The sequence below is a fragment of the Amblyomma mixtum genome, chromosome 10, assembly GCF_055824585.1.
Source record: "Amblyomma mixtum isolate Tamu chromosome 10, ASM5582458v1, whole genome shotgun sequence".
Classification (NCBI taxonomy): Eukaryota; Metazoa; Arthropoda; class Arachnida; order Ixodida; family Ixodidae; genus Amblyomma; species Amblyomma mixtum.
In genome coordinates, this window is record NC_143021.1 from 1,906,853 (window position 1) to 1,924,388 (window position 17,536).

The 17,536-nt window shown below is 46.2% G+C and overlaps 1 protein-coding gene across 5 annotated transcripts in view; it reads left to right on the forward strand.

The window, feature by feature from the left end:
- Positions 1 to 16,491, forward strand: part of LOC149324979 (uncharacterized) — a 119,964-nt gene extending 103,473 nt beyond the window's left edge. For 3 of the 5 annotated variants that reach the window (XM_089562959.1, XM_089562960.1, XM_089562961.1), the window contains exons 2-3: positions 2,885 to 4,400; positions 15,016 to 16,491. In XM_089562959.1, coding sequence (XP_089419085.1) covers positions 15,040 to 16,491 — 1,452 coding nt within the window. In that variant the 5' untranslated portion in view covers positions 2,885 to 4,400; positions 15,016 to 15,039. Of the gene's footprint in view, positions 1 to 2,163; positions 4,401 to 14,964 lie in introns of those variants that run through there. The other 2 variants (XM_089562958.1, XM_089562962.1) reach the window with 2 other exon arrangements.
- Positions 16,492 to 17,536: the final 1,045 nt, after the last annotated feature.

Here is a 17,536-nt window from a genome sequence, read left to right on the forward strand (position 1 = left end):
TGTAATTAAGTATTTGTAGCTGCTGACCGTAGACAGAATATTACCACCGATGCTGTAAGAAAATTTTAAAGGGTTTCGTTTTCGCGTGATTGATATAGCGACCGTTTTCTTTGCATTAGTAGTCATTTGCCATGCGGCGCACCATGCTTCTACGAGGGCTAATGATCTATTCAAACAAACCTGGTCATTGTAGTTATTGATTTCTTGCTATAGTATGCAGTAATCTGCAAATAACCTTATTTTCACGTTCACTACTTGTATTAAGTCATTGGCGAAGATTAGAAAGGTAAGGGGCCCAAGGACGGATCCTTGTGGAATGCCCGAATGTAACGCTGCTGAGTCAGAGCGCACATCATCAATAAACACCTTCTGTCGCCTTGATGACAAATGTGCAGAAATCCGTGCAAGCAGCAGATCATTTTTGAGTATTGGCTGTAGATTTAAAAGTAGTTTAGGACGAGACACACGGTCAAATGCGTTTTCGAAATCTATGAATATCATATCAATTTGACCCTGCTTGTATATAATTGTTTCGAATTCATGAATGGTTTCGAGAAGCTGCGTTGTTGTAGATAATCCCTTCTGAATCCTGGAATCAATTATGTTGTTGTCATTCAAAAAGACCGAAATATGTTTGAATATAATATTGCCACCTGGTGTTCTCAGGTGGCGCTGAAGTGTCTTCGAAGACGTTGAAGTGTCTCGCGTTGGCTGGCTGCCATATTCTGCTGGTTAGCGACCTGTCGCCCTATCTTCCATTACAATATGTTCAAGTGTTTTCGCGCATGTGGGCAGCAATGAAATTGGTCTGTACGAAGTGATAAGCGACCGGTTTTCTGTTTTGGGTATTGGGGTAATCTTTGCGTACTTCCAGTCATTTGGAAGTGCTGCGCACGATAAAGACTTGTGAAACAAAATACACAAATACTTCGAGCACCACTCGGCGTATCTCATGAGAAAAGCAGTAGGTATGCCGTCCATTCCAGGCGATGTCTTAATATTTAGATTTAACAAGAGAGATAAAATGCCCTCTTCAGTCACTGAGATATTACGAATGGGTGGGCACTGAATTGAAGCATTAAAGCTTGGCTTCCGACCGTCGTCATTCGTAAACACCGAACAAAGGAACTGATTGAAAGTCTCTCCAATCAAACATTTATCTGTTACGGTTTCTCAGTCTATACAGAAACTGGATAGGGGCTGTTTTTTCGAAGAAAAGTATCGCCAAAACCGGGGAGGAAAGTAGATAATTTTTCAAAGATACACTTTGGTAGTATTCCTTTTCATTTTTAATGTCCATTTTTAGTTGTAGGCGTATGTTAGAAAGTTTATTGGTGTTAATCTCTGTTGGACGCTCACGGTCTTGTTTTCTTATTCGTTTAGCTTTCCGCCCTAGCCGTACTATTTTCTTCGTCATGCATGGACGTTTGTGCTTCTGTATACTTAGTTTCATGGGAACAAAGTTCTTGACGCATTTCAGGACTAGGTTCTTAAAAAAGACCATAGCTCGGTCACACAGCATGTGCTTGATTCAGAAAGCGAGATAAAATCTGACAGCGACCTATCCATGGCGTCTAAGATATCGACGTCTTCAGCGCGCGAAAAGTTTAGAACGAAACTTTTTTTTTCTTTCATTGTCAGTGGTACGGCGCAGTATAACTGTTAAAGATATCATTTTGTGGTCAGATATTCCATCAAAAATATGTACTTCGGGATTACGGTTGAGCACTGCATTGCTCACAAGAAATAGGTCTAAAATTAAAGCTGTATCGTTTTGAATTCTAGCAGGCACTTTTACCAACTGAGCCAAGTCATGAAATATTACGAGGTCAACAAAAGGTTCAGCTTTGCTTGTAAGGGGTTCGGGAAAATCACTACTCCAGTTTATTGGCGGCATATTGAAGTCGCCACCCAAGAGGACATTGCAAGAATAGCTTTTGATGGAACAATGCCTTTCAAAAATCCTTCCTGCCATCCGCCATTGAACAGTGGAATGAGCTGCCTGAGGCAGTTGTAACTGAGCGCGATGCAAATAAATTCAAAACCCTGCTTTTATCGCATCTTTTTCGTTAGCGCGCTTACAGTGTAATGCCCGACAATTTTCAGTACCACCTCCGCACGTATTACATTGTTGAACCCTTGTCTGCTAATCAGTGTTCCCGTTTTCTTCCTGCATATATAGCGTGATGGCCACAGTGTACCTGTGATTGTTCCCTTTTTCATTTTTCAATGCTCTTTTAACAATTGTTTCGCCTTCTTCACTGTTATATTTCAAATGTTCCTATTGTTTGTGATTTCGTATTTTTGCTCCCCCCTTATGTAATGCCCCACCTAGGGGTCCTTAAGGGAAAATAAATGATGATGATGATGAAAAGAATTCGTTGAGCTCGGAAAAAAAGTTGTCTTGTGTAGGTGCACGGTAGAAGCCACCCACAATTAAATCGTGCCCATCAAAATATACTTTAATGAGGGCGCACTCGATTGCAGGTAGGTAACTTTGAGACAAGTAATGATTGTTGGTAAATAATTGCAACCCCTCCGCCTCGCGAATTCCTATCTTTACGGTGAATTCCGTAACCTGGTGGTGTTATTTCGTCGTCGGAGATATCAGAGTGAAGCCAAGTTTCTGTAACTATAACAATATGCGGCTTGTGCGTCATAATAATAATTTCAATGTCATCTGATTTATTAATGACGCTGCGTGCGTTAAGGTTGAGGCAACGGAGTGGCTTTTTGACATGGGTTTTGGTTCATTGGGGTGGTGTCGGTGGGTTATGTGCGTCTACTGTGGATCTCTGTTGGCGGCATGTGCGTTATGTGCGTCTAGTGTTGGCGGCAGTGGCAGCAAGAGACTCCGATCGAACTTACAGTACGCACCTTACAGGCAGGATTCCCGGCAACACGACTTTCAACTGAAGCTGGCTGTGGGTGTTCAAGATCTACTGTGCCGTATCACGGGGCCCTATCTGCGCCGGACACACGACGCACTTTTCTCGGGTTGCCTCGTGACTGAATCACCTGCCATTGGTCCCTTCATCGCAGTGTCGGTATAAAACATCGAGCATCACCGGAAACCGGCATTTGGCGGCAGTGGCAGCAAGAGACTCCGATCGAACTTACAGTACGCACCTTACAGGCAGGATTCCCGGCAACACGACTTTCAACTGAAGCTGGCTGTGGGTGTTCAAGATCTACTGTGCCGTATCACGGGGCCCTATCTGCGCCGGACACACGACGCACTTTTCTCGGGTTGCCTCGTGACTGAATCACCTGCCATTGGTCCCTTCATCGCAGTGTCGGTATAAAACATCGAGCATCACCGGAAACCGGCATTTGGCGGCAGTGGCAGCAAGAGACTCCGATCGAACTTACAGTACGCACCTTACAGGCAGGATTCCCGGCAACACGACTTTCAACTGAAGCTGGCTGTGGGTGTTCAAGATCTACTGTGCCGTATCACGGGGCCCTATCTGCGCCGGACACACGACGCACTTTTCTCGGGTTGCCTCGTGACTGAATCACCTGCCATTGGTCCCTTCATCGCAGTGTCGGTATAAAACATCGAGCATCACCGGAAACCGGCATTTGGCGGCAGTGGCAGCAAGAGACTCCGATCGAACTTACAGTACGCACCTTACAGGCAGGATTCCCGGCAACACGACTTTCAACTGAAGCTGGCTGTGGGTGTTCAAGATCTACTGTGCCGTATCACGGGGCCCTATCTGCGCCGGACACACGACGCACTTTTCTCGGGTTGCCTCGTGACTGAATCACCTGCCATTGGTCCCTTCATCGCAGTGTCGGTATAAAACATCGAGCATCACCGGAAACCGGCATTTGGCGGCAGTGGCAGCAAGAGACTCCGATCGAACTTACAGTACGCACCTTACAGGCAGGATTCCCGGCAACACGACTTTCAACTGAAGCTGGCTGTGGGTGTTCAAGATCTACTGTGCCGTATCACGGGGCCCTATCTGCGCCGGACACACGACGCACTTTTCTCGGGTTGCCTCGTGACTGAATCACCTGCCATTGGTCCCTTCATCGCAGTGTCGGTATAAAACATCGAGCATCACCGGAAACCGGCATTTGGCGGCAGTGGCAGCAAGAGACTCCGATCGAACTTACAGTACGCACCTTACAGGCAGGATTCCCGGCAACACGACTTTCAACTGAAGCTGGCTGTGGGTGTTCAAGATCTACTGTGCCGTATCACGGGGCCCTATCTGCGCCGGACACACGACGCACTTTTCTCGGGTTGCCTCGTGACTGAATCACCTGCCATTGGTCCCTTCATCGCAGTGTCGGTATAAAACATCGAGCATCACCGGAAACCGGCATTTGGCGGCAGTGGCAGCAAGAGGCTCCGATCGAACTTACAGTACGCACCTTACAGGCAGGTTTGTGCGAATTTCGAGCTTCTTTTTTTTCTGCCACTGCTGCCAATTTGTGATTTTGTCCCTGAACCATGGTGTTTAAAGAAATAGCTGCATTGGTTGACGAAGTGAAACGTGAGCTACGAGCCGAGTTAAAGGATTTTAAGAAGAGCTTTGAAAGAGAACTTAGGAAGGAAATGAGGGAAACAGATCAGAGTTTAAGCTTCATGAGTGCAGAATACGAGGAAATTAAAGCTGAAAACAAGGAGCTGAAAGTTGCTAATACTAAACTAGAGACGATGTGTGAAGAACTAGCTCGTAAGGTGAAAACGCACGAGTAGAGCAATATTCTCGAATCAAGAACGTGGAAATAAAGGGCATTCCACGCAAAGCGGAAGAGAACCTTCACGAACTGGTCGCAAAAATTGGTGAAAAAGTTAATGTACCAGTGCTTCCTGCTGACATTGAAGTCATTCACCGCGTGCCGATCATGAATTCTGACCAGACAAACATAATCGTTCAGTTTGCCCGTAGGCAGTTGCGAGACAGCCTTCTGGAAAAGTATCGGCGTCTGAGGCTAAACTGCTCTGACCTCGGTTTCGAAACCGAAGAGCTGGTGTTCGTGAACGAACATCTTTGCCCAGAATTGAAGCGGCTCCTGGGCCTAGCAACGGCGCGCAAACGTGAATCACATTGGAAGTATGAGTGGGTGCGTAATGGCAAAATTTACACTCGAGAAAGTGACCAACTTCCGTCAATCAGGATTACCAGCTCCGCTGACGTAGATAAGATTGTAAGTTCCTCCTGAAGCTTTCTTTTCTTTGTCTTGTGTACCAACGCCGCCAGTGACGCCACCTACAACAGAGTGAACTGTACAACGCGCCTAGCTGTTTTACTACTGACCTTCTATCTGACACCATCTCCGACTCTTGATGCGCATTGTCAGTGTTGTGTCCGTTCTTCCCCTTTTCAATTGTACGTGTATACTTGCGACCACTCGTTTTACGTTATCAAGCCAAGCAAAGAATGTGCATTTTTTATACATGTATTGACACTGGAGCCTTTGTTCTTTGCACCGAAATAAGCGCTGTAGTACTTTTTTCTTCTCAGTACATCTTACTTTCCAAAGTTGCCACACGCTGTCCCGAGATTACCTTACATGTGTTCATAAGATGCCTGAACTCCAGTTATGTATCAATATATTTACCTCATTGTCTAAAGAACTGCAATGATTAAGCAACAAGATTTCGTCTACACCGGGTATGGCAAGCACATCAGTTTTTTTCACTGCAACATGCAGTCAGCGAAGAATAAGCATGACGAACTGATACGCTTTCTATCAGCTTTATCTTTTAGCTTCCACGTCCTGATACTGACAGAAACATGGTATACATCCGAGTACGATGTGCTAAACCTGCCGGGGTATTCGAGTTTCTTTCTAAGCGGGCAAAAAAAAAATAGACGTAGTGGTGGTGTGGCGATGCTGACTGAAAATTACCATTCAGCAAGCATATTTCCAGCTTTTAGTATTTCGTGTGTGAACTATGAAGCCTTGTCAGTGCACTGTGTAAATAGTTTGTTCGTTGTTCTTTATCGTCCTCCAAATGGCAACGAAGGCAGCTTCTTCCAATTTATGGAAAAACTTCTAAGTTATGCCAATGAAAACAAACTGGCACTTCGATATACTACAGCAAGGCGGCCCATCTAGTGAATTATTATTGTTACTGGAACCAAATAACTTTAGAAATGTCATTACTGAACCGACACAGACTCTGAGAGTCTCATTGATATGTTCATTACTCAATGCTACGTAGATACAGAGTGTGGTGTTATAGAGACTTCTCTTAGCCATCATTTACCGATATACATGTTCTGGGAAACAAACTGCTCCAAAAAAACATTGGCCGCTTCAGACACTTTCTATATACAAGATATAACCCCAAACACTCTTGAACAATTTAAGTACGAGCTTTCTATGGCAGACTGTGCACCGGTATACAATTGTAACTGCGTAAATGACGCTTACTGGAAGTTTGTCAATTTTCACTCACATATATTCAAAGTCTTTTCCCCTGAACAGAATAAAAAAGTGCAAAAAGATACGTAATCCATGGATTACGCGCGAGTGCCTTGAAATGATAGGCAAGAAAACCCACACGTATGCCAAATTAATCAAATCTAGAAAAAAAGAAGACCTGGTTGAGTTTAAAAAATTTAGAAATACTGTCGCGAACGTTCTCCGAAATGCCAAGCGTACGTACTTCAAAAATTTGTTCGCAATAGCTCACACTGCTCATGCTGATGAATTGTGGAGCACGTTAAACCTACTCTTAAATCGAAGTAAATCCAGTAAACCAATTTTAGAAAAACAGTGCGACATCAGTACTCTTACAGGAAAGTCTCTAGCAGATGCCTTTAATTCCTATTTCGTTAACCTAGCATATAGCAAACATAATATGTCCTACCTTCCGTACTTATGCGCCTCCAACAAAGGCAGCGCTTTCTTCTCTGCAACGACAAATAGTGAGATTTGCGTAGCGTTTCTCGGATTAAAAAACAGTAAAGCTAGAGACATTGACGGTCTCAAAATAAAACCAGTGAAATTCGTTTTAGAACACATTTTGTCGGTTCTTGCTCACATTTTTAACCTGTCCATGACATCCGGCATATTTCCAGAAGACATGAAGCGTGCTATGGTCGTAGTGATATACAAATCAGGTGATAAGAACAACTTTTCAAATTATAGGCCAATTTCGGTCCGTCCTGCCTTTTCCAAAGGACTAGAAAAATTATTTGCACTAGAATGAATTTCTTTTACGAAAATCCCAGTTTAATATCCTCATGCCAGTTTGGTTTTCGAAAAGGAATGTCGACCGAACTTGCTTTATTAACACAAAAGGAAGTCATAATAAAATTTTTAGAAGCAAATGAGCTAATTATTGGTACTTTTGTAGACTTCTCGAAAGCCTTTGACTCTCTGAATCACGAAACACTTTTAGCGAAACTAGAACATTATGGTTTTCGGGGAGTATCAATAAATCTCCTGAAATCTTATCTCACAAATAGGCAACAATCCGTGGTAATAAATGAGAACTGTTCTACTCCAGAATTCCTGAAAGCCCGTGTTCCGCAAGGTAGTGTCTTAGGACCTTTGTTATTCAATTTATGTATCAATGATATTGTAAACATAACAGACCGTGCTTCCTTCATTGTCTATGCAGACGACACGAGAGTATTTATTAGGTCTGACAGCCTTGATGATCTTCATGATGCAGCCAATGCCACCCTTGGGACGTTACACCATTGGAGCCCAGCAAACTCACTGTATATTAATACTAAAAAGACTTTGTTGATGATTATTTTATTCTTTTTGACGGGACCTCTCCTTTTATCTTTGACGATGCTGTTGCTGATGTTCTTAACATTTTTAGAGACAGTTCTCAAGGCCTTACCTTCACTTGGGAACTGCCTCAAGAGGGTAAAATCCATTTCCTGGACATTCTGTTTGATTTCTCTAAAAAAGACCATGTGTGTTGGGTGTACAACCCCCGTTCTAAGAAAAGCCTCATGCCGTTCAGCAGTGCCCACCCCAAACTGGTTAAACGCAGCATTGCTATCACATGCCTACACGCAGCTCTCTCGAAATCCTGCGATCACTGTGTGCAGGCTGGCTTTGACAAGCAGCTCGCTGGCTACCAGTATCTAATGATAACAGCGATATGTGAATCTCTGCTACAAAGAATCAAGGCCACTTCTAGCGGTGGTACGCAAAGCAAGCAGGAAGACAAGAGGCCTATGGTGGTAATACCGTACATGCATAAGATAGCGCATAATATCAAGAAGGTAGGGGGTCGATATTGTGTAAATGTGTTGTTTTCAGCACCATGCAAGCTTGCAAAAATTTGCTCCATGATGAACAGACGACCCCGAAGATGCGCTATCAAACATCAGATACGGTTCACTGAATGCAAGTGCGAAGTCGTATATCGCATACCGCTCAGCTGTCGATCCGCCTACATTGGCCAGACTGGCCGACGTTTCAACGACAGAGCTAGCGAGCACAGAAGAACAATTAAAAACAATGACAGGGGCAACCTGCCGGATCACTGTAGGGAATGCAGAGATTGCGGACCGATGCTGGAACAGGCAACGTTTATCGGCAGAGGCAGGGAGCGATTTGAAAGAGAGATTATAGAAGCATATCATATACAGAAGGCTGGGTCCACGTGCATTAGCACTTCATCGATTAAACTCTGCCGCCAGGAGCTGGGTTTCTTAGATGGCCACGTATAGTTCTAGATTCTGTTTTTTTTTCTTGTAGCTTTTTCTTTTCTGCCAATGGTGTTTCGAAATGTGAATTCAAACCATGAATATGTGTTTTTTTCTGCTTCCGGTTCGTGGTTGATATGTCTTGCCTTATAAAAGAGGGTGTTTCCGCAATAAACTCAGTTGGTAGTAGGCGCTCTTTGTGTCGTCCCCTATTTTTCCTGTGTTGTGTCTTTTGCGCCATTCTGAACTTCAATCATCACCCAGGTCACAGTAGCCACAGACTGGGTGAGCCCCTCGTCATCGTTCGCAAAATAGACGGGAATATCCGAGTGTGCATGGACCCTAGAAAGATAAACGAGTGCATTAAGCGAGAATACTACGAAGGGCGCAGCAGTGTTCTCCAGACTTGACGCAAACTCGGGGTTCCATCAGATGCCATCGCACGAAGAAACCTCGAGGATTTGTACTTTTGCAGCATCGTTTGGTCGATATCGTTTTTTACGGATGCCTTTCGGTATTTCGTCGGCATCGGAAGTGTTTCAGAAAACACTGAATGAAATTTTTGAATCGCTTCCCGGCGTGAAAGTGTACGTCGACGACATAATAGTCTGGGGCAGCTCCCGGCAGGAGCACGACGAACGCCTGAGGTCAGCGCTGCAAGCAGCTGAGTAGGCCGGTCTCACATTTAATCGTGAGAAGTGCACAGTTGGCATTCAAAAAACTGAGTTCTTAGGCGACGTTACAAGTGCAGAAGGTATAAACCCAAACCCTTCACTAGTGACAAGAATGTTGGAAATGCCCGCCCCCTGTCACAAATCGGGTGTTCTGCGAATGCTCGGGGTCGTAAACTTCTCTGGAAAATTTTTACCCACGCTTGCGCAAAGAACTACTCTTCTCAGAAGCCTAATCAGACAAGATGCAGTTTTAGAGTGGACAGATAACCATGCGACTGAATGGAAACTGCTATGCCATAGCATGAGCAAACAACCACTCCTGTCGATGTTTGGCCCAAAAAAACCAACAAAAGTGTGGGATTGCCGCAGCTTTGTTGCAGTGTCGTAGCAATTCCTCGAAACCCGTGGCTTACGCTTCCAAAGTGCTCACTGACGCTCAGCAGCGGTATTCTCAAGTAGAGAAGGAAGCAATGGCTCTCGTACACGGATGCGAAAAGTTTCATCACTTCGTCTACGGCCGGCAGGTTATTGTGGAAACAGACCACCGCCCACTAGTTGCCATGTACAAAAAAGCAGCTGGTGACATGCCGCCGAGGCTGCAGCGGTTCTTTCTTAGGCTGATGCGTTATGACACCGCAATATGCTTCGTTCCATGAAAAAAACTTCTGCTCGCCGACATGCTATCAAGGGCCCCCGCCGAGTACGATACGAGCATCCAGAGTAATGACGTGGAAGATCATGCTGTAAGTGTGGTTTGCTCACTTGTCAGCGACGACACATGGAAGCGACTGGCCGTAGAGACGAGTAACGATCCTTATAACAGCTTTGTTCTAAAGTGATGGTATTCCTATCGAAGGGCCGCTGAAGCCAAGCGAGGGCGAACTGTCCGAAGTTAGAGGCGTCCTCCTATAAGTCTGCAAGGTTATAATACCAACTAGCTTGCAACAGGAAATTTTAGAAAAAAATCCATCACGGCCATATGGGCATTAATAATAACAAACTCAGGGCACGACGTCTAGTTTTCTGGCCTGCGATCAGATATTGAATCGTTCGTCAAGAAGTGTAGCCTGTGTATGCAGCACGCATACAGCCAACCAAGAGAGCCATTGAAAATGCGTCCTGTGCCTGAAAAGCCTTGGTACCCAGTGGGCATAGACATTTTCCAGTAGGGCAGGAAATCCTACTTGTGTGTATACGATGCGTTGTCAAACTTCCCCGAAGTAGAACTGCTCAACGACTTGTCAGCGAGGAGCGTCATTGAGTCAACTAGCTCCATTTTTGCTCGATACGGCATACCAATGGAGGTATGCATGGACAACGGTCCGCAGTTTGCAGGTAATGACTTCGCTGCCTTCGCAAAGCGGTATGATTTCAAGCCGACCACCTCGCTTGCCTCAATCAAATGGCCTCGCGGAAAAGGGTGTGCAAATTGTAAAGCGCATCCTAAAGAAAACCATCGAACTGAAACAAGATTTCTGGTTGGGACTACTTGCTTACAGGACTACACCTCTAGAGTGCGGCCGAACCCCTGCAGGGATTCTCCGGGCCCGGGAGCTTCGCACCACATTGCCCGACTTGCGCTGTAGTGCCAACTAGCAGATGCACAAGCATCGTCAGACCGTAAGCCTCAAGCGGCCATTGGCTCCACTGCAGAAAGGTGACGTCGTTCTGGTGAGGAAGAGCACGTGGTCACCGAAAGCGCAAGTCTTGCGCCAGTCCTTGTTTCCCAGGTCGTACGGCGTCCTCACCGAAGATGGAAGCGTTCTGCGACGCAACCGGCGGCGTCTGCTGCCGACCAGCGAACCCTTTGAGAGGGAACTGCCGGACTTCGTCGACGACGCAAAGAGCTCGAACAAATCGGCTACCTCAGCCCGTACTGATCCACCGCAGTCGCGTACTACCATGCCACAGCTCGGCACCATGCCTCCAACGCAGGATCTTCCGCGTACTGCCTCGCCAGCACCAGCACTGAGGACAAGACAAAGAGCACCACCTCGGCGCCTCACGTACAACAAGGACTCTGTTCAAGTGCCTTAAATTTCCAGAGCAAGTGAAGTCAACAAGGCATCAGTGCGAGTGGCATACAACATTAAAATTTGTTTGCAACCGAGCTTTATTTTTCTTTCCGAACGGAGGAGGATGTATCGGCAGCTCTAAATCATCGTCCCGGAAGCCACGGGACATGCGCACAGAGCCGGCTTCTCTGGGAGAGGAGGTCGCCCTTCTTTCGAGCAGTGGCTATAAAACTAGCGCGCAATAAAGCACTGCGTTCTTTCCCCTTCACCCGTGCTGTCATGTTTTATCGGCAGCAGCAGCCGATACAGCCTTGACAGTGAAAGCGCTCAAAAAGACAAGGACGACAGAAAAGGAAAGACATACAAAGCGCTTACTTTCAACTGATTTTATTTCATGCGAAAAACAACTTTATACTCATAGTAATCACCTGCGCATGCTTACAGCTGGCACGTTTTTCAGACAACCGGCACGCCCGATGTAAGACAGGACATCTCTTTATCCGACAACAAAATTGACGAAGCGCTTACGCAATCATCGCCCGCTCGTGCTATCTCAAGAGCCTCCACAATCTCTCTCGTTATTTGACATCTGCTTTTAAAAAGTACCTTACACCTGTGAAAATCGGGACGGCAGCCTTCCTTACTTTTCTTGCTTTTCCATTTGCACTTCAGACAATGGATACTGAAGTGCCCACCTCTTTTGTTTTCCACGTTTTAACTATGCTCTCCTAACCTCTCATTTATGCATCTTCCCGTCTGTCATATATATAATATTTGCCACATGTCAAGGGCACCCTGTACACGACGCCTTCTACGCATCTTACAAATAGCTTTTGGTGCCTGATTGTGCAAGCAGCCTTTCCCTGGTTTCCAGAGGTGCTTTTCTTGCATAGGGCGCTCAACTTATTCGGGGCTGAAAACAAAACGTTTACATTTACCCTGTTGCCAATTTTTCTCAGGTTGTGTGATAGCCTATGCTTATATGGAATTACAGCCAATTTTCTTTTGTCAGTTGTCTTATCCTGCTCTTGCTGGGTCGTAGTTTTCCTTTTTTTCTTCCTGATAAGTCCTTCGGCCACTGATACCAGCAAATGAAGCGGATAACCCGCGTCTTGCAACCTTTTTGATAGCAGAAACAGGCTCTCCTCAGTCACATGAGGGCATGACTTTGTTAGACAGTTTAGAAACCCTAAACGAGCTATGTTTCGTTTTATGAGCTTAGAATGCGCAGAAGTGAAAGGCAAAGGCATTTTTCCTTCCCTAGGATGATAACTCCAGCATGTGTGATTTTCTAAAAACTTTAACCTGATGTCAAGAAAACGTATGCTATTGTTTTCAGGCAGCTCATGTGTGACGACCAGTGGAGATAAGCAGTCTTAAAAATGATCTAAAATACGTCCCACGGCCTTATCGAGGGGGATACAAGTGGTGTCTAAAAATATAAAAAACCGTCAACAAAACGAAAGACCTTAAGCAGTCCTAGTGCTTCAAACCGGGCAAAAAGCCTTTGGTCACATTCAGATAAAAAGATATCACTTAAAATAGGAGCAACACTGCATCCTATGCATATTCCTTGCTTTTGTAAAAACAGGTCATCGTCCCCCTTAAGAAATGTAGATTTAAGATAGGTGCTTAACAGCTCCAAAAAACCCCCAACGCTCACACCCACAGAATTCTGTAAGGCAACGACACCAGCTTTCTCTATACATCCTTCTACACACTGTAGCAAACCATTTTGGGGGAGCTAATAATACATATCTTTTATGTCGACTTAGAAAGCAACCAGATTCTTTCTTTGTTTTTTGAAGAAAGGAAATCGCACTTTCTGAATTTTTTATCAAGAAGGGATCATCAACAACAATTTTCTTTAGACTTTTTTGCAGAAAATCCGAGACTGACTTTTGCCAAGTACCCGCTTCCGAAACAATAATTCTTAAAGGACAGTCGATTGTATGTGTCTTGGCAGAAAAAAACATTTCAAGATTCACACCTTTGGCTTTTTCTACAGACTGAGCTAGACGGGTTAGATTCAAAGAGACACACAACTTCTTCGCTTTTGGTCTAATTTTTGAAAGATTTACACCTTCTTGCCTGTCAAACACGTTCTCGACAGCAGAATACACTTTTTCTTGAAACATGTTCCGTGGCATCACAGCAAAACCGCCTTCCTTATCGCGCAGGAAGAAGACATAAATCGTCGCGCTTTAGGAATTTCGAAACGTTTCTAGGGAAAGCTAGACGCCTGGTCTGCGAACACTTCTTTAAAGCGTCGACACCCTGAGACACACAAATCCCTTGCTCACACATAGGTGCAAGTTTCGATACCGTTCGGACCATGGCCAACAGTTCCGGTTTTGAGTTCTCTTGCTCAACGGCGAACTTAGGCCCGAGCTGAAGCGTCCGACGCACATCTTCGGGAAGTGCTACCTCCCCAAACGTGCGGACCTGGTTGAGCGGCGTGGGATGTCGGGGAGGGACCATCTGTCGAAGCATCGGCAGGATTGTGCTCCACAAAAACTCGGAGGATTGGTCAAGCACTCGTGCGAATTGCGGCCAGTTCTTGACCCCCCGCAGGCTCTCACCTGTGAAAAGTCTTGCTTGCAGGCAGTTCCTGTACAATCTTGCTTGCCTTCTCCATTCCGCCCGAAGTATCTTGAGGACCCTTTTGCCATGACTTGCCGAGGGCCGAAGGAATCCAAACAGAGCTATGAAATCCGGGGCAGTACGTTGCGCCGAATACAGAAGAAGAGAGCACGAGCTTGGCAGATGGCGTTTGCAGTAAGAGACACCAGTAGACACGGATCCACATTCACACATACATTAGAGCCCATTGTACTAGAAATATAATACGGGACGGCAGCAAGGAAGGCTGCCGTCCCGATTTTCACAGGTGTAAGGTACTTTTTAAAAGTAGATGTCAAATAACGAGAGAGATTGTGGAGGCTCTTGAGATAGCACGAGCGGGCGATGATTGCGTAAGCGCTCCGTCAATTTTGTTGTCGGATAAAGAGATGTCCTATCTTACATCGGGCATGCCGGTTGTCTGAAGGAACGTGCCAGCTCTCGCTCGTTGGTAATGTTCTTGTAAGCATGCGCAGGTGATTACTATGAGTATAAAGTTGTTTTTCGCATGAAATGAAATCAATCGAAAGTAAGCGCTTTGTATGTCTTTCCTTTTCTGTCGTCCTGGTCTTTTTGAGCGCTTTCAATGTCAAGATGGAAAACCAACTCGCCCACTCAATTCCATTATTCGATACAGCCGTTTGCGCATTTGTATGGACCCTAGGCGCGTAAACCGGTGCGTGAAGCGAGATCACTCCCAGCTCCCATCCAGAGACGAAATCAAGTCTGAGCTTGCAAATGCAAGCTAGCAAGCTAGATGATATCTGCGGATTTCATCAAATTCCCTTGGATGAAAAAACTTCACAAATCTGCACCTTTGCCACTCCAAAAAGTGTTCCAGAAAGCGATGGCCAACATTTTTGACGGCCTAGAAGGCACTCGTGTCTACATCGACGACATACTCGTGCGGGGCGCCACGCAACAGGAACATGATAAACGCCTGCGAGCCGCACTGCTGGCAGCAAAATCAGCAGGACTGACGCTTAACCGTGAGAAGTTGGTGGGCTCGGTGGCTGTGCCACGATGCAGTCGCTTAACCCGTTCTGCCTCGCCATGCAGGTGATCGCTCCCCTCTGGATTACCATGCTTTTCCCCGCCCCTCTGGCTGCCTGTCCACCGGACATCTCGCCGGAATGGACGCCCGCTCTCAACCGAACCGATATGTGCCAGCCTTGCGCCATCACCGCTTCGCCCGATCGTGCGCTGACCTCACCAGTGCACTGCACCCTCGACATACAGTTGGAAACACCATCGCCATCAACATCCTCTTCCGCTCCAGCTTTTAAGCAGCTTCGGCCACCGGCGTCGCTTTGTGGGCTCGGTGGCTGTGCCACGATGCAGTCGCTTAACCCGTTCTGCCTCGCCATGCAGGTGATCGCTCCCCTCTGGATTACCATGCTTTTCCCCGCCCCTCTGGCTGCCTGTCCACCGGACATCTCGCCGGAATGGACGCCCGCTCTCAACCGAACCGATATGTGCCAGCCTTGCGCCATCACCGCTTCGCCCGATCGTGCGCTGACCTCACCAGTGCACTGCACCCTCGACATACAGTTGGAAACACCATCGCCATCAACATCCTCTTCCGCTCCAGCTTTTAAGCAGCTTCGGCCACCGGCGTCGCTTTGTGGGCTCGGTGGCTGTGCCACGATGCAGTCGCTTAACCCGTTCTGCCTCGCCATGCAGGTTAGTAAGCCATGTTGTCTTTACGCTAAGAAATCTAGTGATTACTTTTTGATACAGCTGCCGAGCCCGCAGTGCTGCCTTGCCATTGTCACTGAGTGTTCTGATGTCATTATTTCCTTGCTTTTGTTGTCCGGCGACATAGAGACTAACCCCGGCCCTGCCTCACTCGAAACTGTACTTGCGGAACTTAAAAAATTGTCCGCCGGTCAGTCGACATTAATTGCGGAAGTTACAGACCTCAAGGCCCAATTACTAACAACAGACAACCTTATTTCTGATCTAAGCAGGCGCATCAGCGCTCTTGAAGGTCATTACCAAACCATACAATCACTACGCACAGAGATAGAAGGCCTAAGCACTCAAACCACCCAGGCCACTCGCCAGCTCTGTGATCTCGAGGATCGCATAGACGAAGCAGAAAACCAATCACGAAGAAACAACCTCATATTCTACAACATTCCGGACCCCGACCCATCTGAAACGTGGGCCGACTCTGAAAAGCTACTAATTCGCCATTGCTCCGAATTTTTGGACATCACCCTCGACCCCAAAACAATAGACCGCACTCACCGCCTTGGGCGCCACGAACCTGATCGCTGCCGTCCGTTAATTGCCAAATTCGCACTTTTCAAAACGAAGGACGAAATTCTAGCTAATGGCCGCAAATTCAAGGACACTGACTACTCTGTCGGTGAAGATTTTTCACGCCGCGTTCGCAATGTGCGCAAACACCTAGTTACATTTGCCAAAAGCAAGACTAACCGTTTTTCCTTGCGATACAAAACCCTGTTCATCGGTTCCCGACGATATATCTTCGACGAACCATCGCAATCTGTTAAAGAGATACCATAGCGGTTGCTGCGCCGCCAGCCCCCAGCCGCTCATGTGCCTGCCACCCCCCAGCCTAATCTTTCCTTTTCGGCGATTTTCACGAACATACGTAGTTTTCTTCCGAAACGCGAAATCATCTCCAATCTTGTGTGTTCATCTGCTAGTAACTTGCTGATACTTACCGAAATATGGCTCACTAATGGCATCACCGATACTGAAGTTCTTGCTGACTTACCGAATTTTAACCTTTTTCGCAAAGATCGCACATCCGCTCGAGGTGGAGGCGTTTTCATCGCAGTTAACAATCAGTTCTCGTGTACAGTTATTAATATTCCATCAGACCTTGAGATAGTATGGCTACTTTGTCGCGCTGCGCCCCAAACCGTACTGCTGGGCGTTTGTTATAGAGCGCCAAATACCAACTCCGATTTCTCTCGAATTCTTAACGACGTGATCAGCCAATTAACGAGGAAATACCCAAAAGCGCATATCATTCTTTTTGGAGACTTCAATTTTCCAGAAATCAACTGGCAGACACAGACAGCAGTCGGCAACAGGGAAGCGAATGATTTTATCGAGGTCTGCCTAAACTTCAACTTAACTCAAGTGGTATCTGAACCGACCCGCGTTGCAAACATCCTAGATCTAATCCTTACTACCCACCCGGAAGCCCTCTCATCTATCACTTATCTACGCGAAATCAGCGACCATAAAGTAATCCACGCCACATTTGAGTTCCACCCATCACGACGCCAGAATCAAAACAAAACTATTCGCCTCTACGACAAAGGAAACTATGAAGCCTTTAGTCTTGAATCTCACAACATTTCAAGCATCTTTTCACGATCATTCAGTAAATGATAATTGGTCCCGTTTTAAGGAAAAGGTTAGCGAACTAACCGATAGATACATCCCCAAAATAAGCTTCCACTCGGACCGCCAGAAGCCATGGTATACCAAAACGATAAAAAGACTCGACAATAAAAAGAAGCGCCTTTTCCGTGCGGCAAAATTAAAGCAATACGACGAGTGCGCATGGGAAAAATACTATACAGCCGAACGCACC